The sequence below is a fragment of the Haplochromis burtoni genome, unplaced genomic scaffold (assembly GCF_018398535.1).
Source record: "Haplochromis burtoni strain Fernald_Lab_line unplaced genomic scaffold, NCSU_Asbu1 Contig_309, whole genome shotgun sequence".
Lineage (NCBI taxonomy): Eukaryota > Metazoa > Chordata > Actinopteri > Cichliformes > Cichlidae > Haplochromis > Haplochromis burtoni.
In genome coordinates, this window is record NW_024582670.1 from 31,684 (window position 1) to 41,533 (window position 9,850).

General features: G+C 40.4%; 1 protein-coding gene across 2 annotated transcripts; it reads left to right on the forward strand.

Annotated features, from left to right (window-relative positions):
- The first annotated feature begins 3,100 nt into the window (after positions 1–3,100).
- LOC121815798 lies at positions 3,101–6,357 on the forward strand. Of its 2 annotated transcripts, none has more exons than XM_042228180.1 (5): positions 3,101–3,319; positions 4,192–4,300; positions 4,426–4,545; positions 4,840–4,918; positions 5,820–6,357. In XM_042228180.1, the coding sequence occupies exons 1-5, from the start codon at positions 3,222–3,224 to the stop codon at positions 5,909–5,911; spliced, it is 498 nt and encodes a 165-aa protein (XP_042084114.1). In that variant the 5' UTR covers positions 3,101–3,221; the 3' UTR covers positions 5,912–6,357. The 2 variants fall into 2 exon arrangements, with proteins under 2 accessions (XP_042084114.1, XP_042084115.1); XM_042228181.1 differs by having other exon boundaries at positions 4,241–4,300.
- The last annotated feature ends 3,493 nt before the right edge of the window (positions 6,358–9,850 follow it).

Below are 9,850 nucleotides of genomic sequence, written 5' to 3' on the forward strand. Positions count from 1 at the left end.
AGTATGGGGGTGCCTACTGGGGTCAGCGGGGGAGCTGGCCTCAGGGAGGGGTCACTTGCTCCTCCCTTCCTTCCCTCCCCATCTCCAGCTGCCTCCCTCTTCCCGCTCCTCCACAATCACCCACACATGCAGGGCCTTGGGGTAAAGGTGTGTCACCAGGGTGCAGGGGAGGCATCCCCCCCTGTCCCCTTCTGGCTGACTGTGCCTCAATGTTATCTCACAACTTAGACATTCAGATTACTCTCATAACACATACATATAGGATCTTGGGGGTGGGCACGCTACACGGACTCCAAATTACCATCAGGGTGTACACCTCACCCCTGGCGTCGTTGCCCACCTCTCAATTTTAAATACACGTAGACATTGAGGGCTATCAGGAGGGGCTATGCGCTTACCTGCTGCTCTCTGGCAGGTAGCTCCATGCCCTCCTGGGTTTTAAATGCACCTTAGAACACACATGCATCAACACTACATATGAGCGGGCGGAGGGAGGTTTGGAGTCTTCTCACACCCCCGTTCTCTGCGGACCTGCTGGAGCGGGGGGGCTGAGGAGGAGTTGGCCGTCCGACTGGGGTCTGGAATGTGGGGCCTCCCTGCTGCTGCGGAGTCGGGGCGGTCTGCCTCCCACCGCAGGGAAAAGGGTAACACCACCTGGGTCTGGGTGCAGTTTCCCCCTCCAGGGGCAAGGGTACCTAGACCCGGGGCTTAGAGTACGCTTGGGGAGTGTGATTGTGTGTACAGCGTCTCTTTATGTCTGTCTCCACGTTGGTTGAGTGTTGAGTAATTGCATATGAGAGCATGAGGGTGGGAATGGATGTTTGTGTCTGTGTGTGCCTGTATGTCTGTGTCATATGTCAGGTGGGTATCAGACGCCACCTCTCTGGGGACATCTCAGGCCCTCCAAGGTTTGGAGGCCTATCTCCCCCTACCACCACTTCCCCTGCCAGTGGCAGACGCCCTCAGACATCGGTGCGTTGGTGGTTCTTTGTGTCTGGGGGTGGGCGTCCAGGTACACACCGGCTCACTCCTTGGTGGCTGCTTATCGGGGCCTGGAGCCTGGGGCTCGATCGGGCTACTTCGGGGGTCGGGTGTGTGGGGATTATATCATTTTAATTTCATGTTTATTCATTCATATCCTTTCATTTGTTTATATGCTTTTATTAAGCTTTGAGTAGTGGCATTTGATTAAAGCATTTATTCAATATATACATATATAGTTTCAGTTAGATTCCTACACATATGAGAGTGGCCTCTGTCTGGTTGTGAGCTTGAGTTGGCGAGGTGAGACAGAGTGCACTGAGGTGTCTCGACCTCAGTGCGAGACACACAGTTTGCCTGCACACACACACAGTGTACAGACTTGTTTCTAGGTAAGAGTTCAGACATATTTTGCTTGTAACTACATTTTGTGCCTGCAGAAGTGACAGTTTTTTGTAGGATGTGGTTTTGATGATCCAGAAATAAGCAGAGTAAGATCAACAGGAAGCATCTGGCGTCGAGACGGATAAAATGTTCTTTTTGAATGTGTCAAAGGTTGTGGTTATTGTAACTTATGCGTGTCATGTATCTGCTTTGACACATGAAGGGGCGTAATAATACCCTGACGTATAAAACATTCTGAGTATGCTTTCTTTGGGGGATTTATGCTGAGGATTGTGATGGTGTATTTCCTCCACACGTGTGTTTAATAAAATCATTGTTTTGACGCACTTGTGGTCGTTTGTCTCTCACCTCAATCACGAATCGGGACAGGTGCCCTCGGCCTCTCGGCCTGGGGCTCGGTCACTCTGCCACAGCTGGCTGCCAGCGGAGCTCCCGGGCACGTCACTGCAACCCCCCCCTGGCTTACGCTCCGCGGCTGCTGAGTGACCCCTCATCTGGGACTCTCCTCAGCTCTTTCTGGGACAGTGGCGCAGCTGCCCCTCTGTTGGTCTTGCTTGGTCTCGTGTTCTGAGGGCCTCCGGATGTCTGGAGTTTTGATCTCCTCCATACCTGCTTCATGCCCTGGTGGACGGGGCTGTGGCTCCCCACACCCTCTAACAGATCATTACATGTAGGAACCTTTTAAAAACAAGCGTGTTCATGCTCACAGGTGTACACACGGGTGCTCACACACACAAACTACACCCTTTTTGGCTCCTACCTTAAAGCACACTGCGCTACTAACTAATAAAGATCAAATAAACTATGACAATCAAGTGGACCAGTATAGCAAAAGGCCCACTTGGGAAAGTAAATCTGTTGGGCATTTGTCTTGGCCTTCAGACAATAATTCTGATTGCTACAGTGCCAGACAGGACATACAAAACAAAAAAAAAAGCCAGATAGATACCCTGTCTCACCAGGTGCAGTCAGTTCTTGGGCACCTAGGGCCCTGGGGCCATGTTCTCAGCTCGTGCCATGGTGGTGGTGGGGCTGGCTGCTCTCTTGTTAATTTGTGTATGCATACTTTCTTATATTTTTCCCGTTCCAGGTTTTGTTGTTTTATTTGTTTTGTTTTTGTTTTCTTATTTTGCAGGTGCAGCCAAAGAGATCCATTGCACATTTCTATTTCTACTCTTGTACACTATTTAATGATTTCTCTTTTTTTTCCCCTACCTGCTCGCTTGGACATTGCTATATTGGAAATGAATTGTAATAATGGACGTAACACAAATTTAACCTAATAAATAAACCAAAAAATGTAACACACATGTAACACATAAACAAGAGGAGCCTATAGAGAATTAGAGCCTAATGAGAATAGAGCTCATCTTGGTAAAGCAAATGTTTTTTGGAACATCACATTCAGATTGCAAAAGCTGCCAGACAGGACAGGCTTAAAGAAAAATAAAGTTACAGAGGTCAAATAGTTGACAAGTTGTGTAACATTATCTTCTATCAAAATGAGATTCTTCCAAGTGCTGATTACTTAATAATAAATAAAGCTGTATGTGGGTAGAGTAGACAGAATGGCCATATTGTGGTTATAAAATAGGTGTTTCCCCTGCACTATTAGATAAAGACACTAGATGTCTCTCTAAGCCAAGTGATTCTTAAGGTTCTGTTTATTGTCTATTCCTCAGAAGTTAATCTAATTTGGTCTTCTTTCCTTTTCAGAAAGGCACATGACCATCCTGTGATTGCTGGCATTTTTTCCATCCTTTTATATATCCAAGTCACTGGAACTACAGGCAGTGGAATTCCAAACTAAACTTGTTCATTTAGTTTATGGCAAAATGCATTCAGTTTATTGGGTCATTGCAGTTCTCCTGGCAGTTGGCTCATCTGAGATTTGTTATGCAGGACCTCTCCATGCTCAGTGCAAAGTAGAATGGTATGATGTATTTTCTCTGTATACAATTTGTTTTTTTGTTGCTGTCGTTCTTCTAGCTTTGCCTTAAAATAATGTGATAAACATGTATCTGAAGTAATGCTTAGTAAATATTCTTTTATGCATCGTAATGTTAGTCTGCCTCTGCATGTAAACAGTACTTTGCCTTTCGTTTCTTTCTTTGTCGTCAATGCAATCTCAATAGAGGAAAGTATCTTCTATATCAATATGTAAACCTAAGACATGCAATAATTAATATGTGTATAAATATTATATTCTTCTATATGAAAGTATTAAAGCATATGTAATGGTTATTTTGTAATTGAAACAACTCTGTATGCTTTATAGAACAATAATGAGATCACATTTCTCGGTAGTAACAACTGAACTGGCCTGTAAAATCACTGAGCTGCCACCAAAATGTAATTTATTGTGTAAATTGGAAACTTCTTGAGCTTAGCCATAGTTTACTATAAACTGGATTGAGGCAATATTTTTCATAAAGAGCACTGGTCTCACCTTTCTGTCATTCTTAATTGGCTAAAAATGTCATAACACAAACTTGCAAACTTTTAAAATGCCTTAATTAAATGAAATACATGTAATCTTTCATCATATAAAGCTTCCTTGTAATATAAAAATATATGGTGTAAGATTTAATAATCAAAAAGAAGTAAATAGTGATAATTACCTTTTGTCAGCAGTTAAAAAAAAAGCCCATCTTTTGTTTCTTACAATAGACAAATTCTAAATAGTCTCAAGTAACACTCACAACCAATCTCCACTAGATGGGACCATTTGTTATAGTATTCCAAGGTGATGCAACACTAGCAATTACTACACTAAAGTAGCTATGCTTGTTTTATGCCATGCAGGTACTTTGGGATACCATGTCAGGTAGTTTATGAATCCCTGGTTTCACAGATTAAGAAATGGGAAACCATGGCTAGCTGCACTATGGGAGGAGAAAAGTGCCTGTACAAGGTATGTGAAGTCACACCCACACACACATAATATTATATAATTGTATTATTGAGTTCTCTTTAACCTTAATTCTGTTCTGTAGAAACAATACATAGATTAACAAATTAATTAATTTCTGCCTCCAGTTGCACTCTGCCTCAGTTCACTTCATATCTGCCAAGCACACTACTCCCTTTAAGAAGAATGTGTATGACATTAACTTTCGATTGGTCTCCTTTCACTTCTACACTTGCTGTCATGTTTCGGTAGGTTATCTCTCTTCTCTGATTTATTATATGACAGGTTAAAAAAACAAAATTAGCAAACTGTCTATTGTCAATAATTTTGGTTTCTGTATATTTGGTTCACTGTACCATGCTCTCCCCTTTCTCTTCTGATGCATCCTTTCTTTTCTGTCTTCATTTTTATTTTTCTGTCTTTCTCACCACCTCACCTTCTGTTTATTTTTGTTATTGCTTACCTTTTGCATTTGTATGTTTTATTTAACAAATATGGCCTTTTTTAAAAAAAATTAATTAATTGATCTACTTAATTTCTAGGGCATGTCTATCTCTGAAACCTGGTATGCCATTAAAGACCATGGCACCAACTACTGCAACCTTTATAACCTGATTGAAGGTAAGGTTTGATAAAAATTGTGACATCCTTTTGCAATTCCTGGGCTTCACTGATAAGTTTGTCCTACAAGTGGTAACATGTTAAAGTAATTACATATTACTGGAGGCAATAAGGTAAGTAAGGTTTTATTAAATAATTAATCATCTAGAAAGCATCACTCCTTACTGTGTCATTTACATGGATATGAATGGATATTAATGGCTTAATAAGCTCATATATAACATTGAATGAAAACATAGTTTATAAAAAATATTACATCCACTACAAACAAGTTATTTAGGAGCTGTTAATGGGTCATAGTATCATTTTAAAAAGCCAAGGAAATCATTAGCAAAGTTCTTCTAGTCATTGCATTTATACATATAATGATTAAGATGAGCTTGTTGTTTGTGTGTTAAAAGATGTGTTATAATGTCTTATTTCATATTGTAATTAATTGTTATTTCTGCATTTACAAGTTGTTAGTTCAGTATTTTCTATGACCTCATCTAAAGTGATGACCATCTATACCAGGGGTCCCCAATCCCAGTCCACAAAGGCCAGTGTCCCTGAAGATTTTAGGTCTCACCCTGGGTCAACACACCTGAATCACATGATTAGCTCATTGCTAGGCCTCTGGAGAACTTCAAGACATGCTGAGAAGGTAATTTATCCATTTAAATCAACTGTGATCGGTCAAGGACACATCTAAAACCTGCAGGGACACCGGCCCCGTGGACTGGGATTGGGGAGCCCTGATCTATACCTTATAAAGGATTTATAAATGAAAATGAAAGGACAGCAGAACTCAAGCAAGTCTCCCAAAAGTTGATTCTGCAATTTGCATATTAATGATCAAGGTACTACAGGCCTTTTGTGTTCTGTTTGCTCATACCTCTTTCTCTTCTCATTTGTTCAACAGGAAGTGGTCTAACTGAATCCAGGGGTTATAAAGAGGTCACCAGTGACTTCCTGTGCACCCAGCGTTCCTCTGCTAATTGTACTGTCTACTGACTGAATATTTACAATAAACAGAGATCACCACTGTGAAGCAAGGACAATCACCCAGTTTTGATCTTCTTAGTTATTGACAACAAAAAGAAGTCATTTGCAGATTGTATAAGAATCTATACAGTGTGCCCTTACCTGTTTGCTACTGTTGACAAGGAGGATTTTCATTATCTGTAACTCTTATACAAATTATGTATAGCATGCATTTAGATGTTCAGTTTATTCAAGTATAGTTTTAATGGACCCTGTTTAAACATGAACAAAGGCTGGCCCCCAGTTAAATATTTTTTATTTAGCTTTTAATGCATATGACATGCTTCCAAATGTTTCAGAATGAAGTCTTGCTTTAGTAATAAACGATTTATATATAAAATAATAGTCAATGTAAAACAATACCTGAGATATCAGTCACACAAGTACAAATAAACAGTGGTTGGTGAGTTATCACATTTATTTATTTTATGTTTTATTTATTGCTGTCTGCTTAGCAACCAGCTGCAGCAGCCAGCTGGATACCCAGAGGTTTTGCATACAACACCCTCGACTTCTCAGTGACCACCTTCAATCTCAAAGATCACTTAGAGTGGGTGGCAACCTGTCCCTCTTCCACTCTGTAACTGTGACTGTAATCACTCTCAAACAGATTGACAGAGATTTGCAATTAATCACAAATTTGCAATTAATGTAATTATAAATGCAGATTCATTTCCAATATATTGTACACAAAGCTGACACAAAAATCTGACTGTGGCAATTTAAGGTCAGTTGTGTCATTTAAATTCTCCAATATGAATTTCTGCAATTCATATTGGAGAAAAAAACTGAGTCATGTTCACATTTACATACATTAATGTTTTGTGTTCTTCTATTATTTGCACAGTCCATCTGGAAACTATTCACAGTGCTTCACCTGTTCCATAGTTTCTCTTGTTACAGCCTTTTTGGATGGATTAAATTCATTCATTCATTCATTAAATTCAACCTGCGCAGCCTTGCAAATTTTACCAGCCACGCTCGTTGCAACATGACTGGGTTTAGTGGTCTGGAAAATAGTCCCTGGGGTCTGTTACTTTTAAAGGTTGGAGTAACCTGGAAGTGCTATTGATACCGATGTAAACTAATACTCTGTGAAGCAGTAAAGGTAAAAATCAAAGGGTTAAGAAGGTAATGTACACAATTTAGAGTTTTGAATGTGGGATAATTTCTCAAAGCAATTTTCCCAGGAACAAAGCAATAAATAAAAAGTAATAATTATGATAATAACAAATAATCACATCACTTGAATTATAATTATCTATTGAACCTACTCTATGGTATTGCTCACTTTGTTCTGATCTTTCAGAGGAGAGAGGTTGGAGAGAATAGGCATGCCTTGTCCCTTCTGTGTAGATATGACCCAATAAGACAGGATTCAAGTCCTTGGAAGTTGTAATCCAGTAGGAGACCATGGAATTGGAATTCCGAATCCTCTTGAAATTATAATCTGACAGGGGAAAAAAAAAAAAATGGATTCTCTCTGGACATCCAGTCACCGTTGTTGATATTTAATCACCCAGTGTCCAGCCACAACTTATCATCCTGTCTCTCTGGACATTTCTTCCTGTTAAATGGGAGTTTTTCCTTCCCACTGTTGCCAAAGTGCTTGCTCATAGGGTGCGTCATATGATTGTTTGGTTTTTCTTTTTTTCTTTGTATTATTGTAGGATATTTAGCTTACAAAATAAATCACCTTGAGGCAACTGCTGTTGTGATTTGGTGCTATAGAAATAGCATTTAATTGAATTGAGTTGAACTCCATACGAAGGAGACTAGAGGACAAGCTCAAGACAGCACAAAGGGCTGGTGCAACACCAGAGGCCAACTTCAAGCCAACAGTAAACGTCACCGTCAAGTACAGGATCTACCAAGAAGATGCTCTGTCCCCACTGTTCTGCATAGGCCTGAACCCCCACAGTAGGCAAGGCAACATTGCAGACATCAAGGACAACGATACGTACCTGGGAATCATGAGGGGACCACTAGAAATGCCTCAACCACCAAGTCCTGCAGACTCAGTTGAATGGGAAGAACAAGATCTGGGCAATCGACACCTACACCCTGACAGTCATCAGATCTGCAGGCCAAAGGAATAGATAGAAGACACTGACATAAAAACAAGACAGTGCAGCCAGCATCAGTCCTTAGCCACCTTCCTTTCACCTAGCGTACAATGTAATAGTGAGATGCCATAACCAAATGGCTAGCATAGTATACTGGAACATTTGTGGTGAGTATGGCCTGGAAGAGAATGAGGATGACCGAGCTAACATCCTATGGGACTTCTAGGCACATGTGGACAAACTGTTGAAGGCTAAGTATGAAAAGCAGTTTATAATTTTAAAACACAGAAAAGCTAATTATGTCAAAATTAATAACATTTGAGTGTCCAAATTCATGCACAAACTGAAGTCTTACAGTTTGATTTTAGATGCTAGTTATTTTATTCAAGTCTACTAAAATGTTCGACATTGATTTTACTCAGTTTCATTGACTGTACTTTATTATAGCCCATAGTGAAATGCATTTTATTAATTTGTCTCATCTCAAAATACCAATTGGAGAGAATGTGATGTTTTTTATATAATTTTTTTTAAAGAAGTCATGACCATTGAGAGCTAAAACAATACAAGGCTCAACAGATATCTGACACTATATAAGTGGCTTAAAATCAAAAATTCTTCTGAATCGTGGTGTCATGCCACTTCACATTTTCACTGACATCTGTATGTGTTTGAAAATTACACAAAGAAGTAGCTATCAAATTGAATGTAAATCACTGAATGAAAGGTGAAGCACTATAAAGGACAACAACATTTTTTTATTTTAATTTTTTTTATCTCTGTCACTCCAGTCACTTTTATTCAGCTTCCCTCCTCTCTAGCCCTCTGTGTAGCTGACATGCATGCACTGGTGTCATAGTCAATGTAAATTCAGTGATTCAGTTGTTTACACAACACATATTTTTGTTACGCTTATAGTGTCAAGTTATGTACACAAAACCTGACTAGCTACTCAGTAAGCTTACTTCAAAATTAGGGTTGGCAACCGTCCCATAAAAATGGAATCATCCCGTATTGAGCTAATAAGCGACGCACTTTCTCCCGTAATACAGTGAGAATCAAAAGTAGTCTATAACTTTTAATGGAATTAACACTTTGTTTGAAAACATAATTCCCAGCCCCTCTCCTGCTTTGTGACCAATGAGCTGACAGCACACTTATGACAATTCGAGTATGACAATTCAGATTACCGCTCATCTCATTGGTCGAGGAAAGGTCGCTTACGGAGAAAATACCGGAAGACAACAGATGACCACAACAAGAAGCATGGCCAACAGGGAAACAAACGCCGACACTGCGGTGCAAGTCTCGGACGACAGTACACCTAAAGCTGGGCAGACACTGTGCGATTTTCAAACTGCACGATTGACTCGCAGGGGTTAGAAGTTGGTAGGTCACGATGCAGGTCTCACACTATACCGCCCGATGCTCTGATGCGACCTGAGTGCTCACACTGTGCCTCCATAAAATGAAGGTTATAACAGAAAATCTGTCGCTCGCTCTCTCTGTCTTTCACTCACACAGACACACCACCACCATCAACTTTGCTAAATTGCTAATGAAAAACATTGATCAGGCAGCTGTGATTGAGCAGCAATGTAAATCCAACTATTTTCACGGTTGTTGTGGTCGTGATAATTTTGTGAGGCCACATCGAAAAGGCTCGGATGAGCTTTCCAAAGTTCTACAAGTTGTGCCTCCATCGCTTGTGTCCAGATCACACGCTGCACAGCCGTGCTGCTCCGTCTTTTTCACCGACGTTTACGTGTCCACCAGGCCACGGCAGAAGCAGATATGGTATGTAAACACTGGTTTGTTTTTTTTAAACCCTCTGGTTAAGGTT

Excerpts from the sequence above, each read along its gene's own strand:
- LOC121815798 (XM_042228180.1), top strand. The coding sequence starts at position 3,222 with ATGCATTCAGTTTATTGGGTCATTGCAGTTCTCCTGGCAGTTGGCTCA. Across the intron at positions 4,301-4,425 it reads GAGAAAAGTGCCTGTACAAG|TTGCACTCTGCCTCAGTTCA; the intron begins GTATGTGAAGTC and ends TTCTGCCTCCAG. Across the intron at positions 4,546-4,839 it reads ACACTTGCTGTCATGTTTCG|GGCATGTCTATCTCTGAAAC; the intron begins GTAGGTTATCTC and ends CTTAATTTCTAG.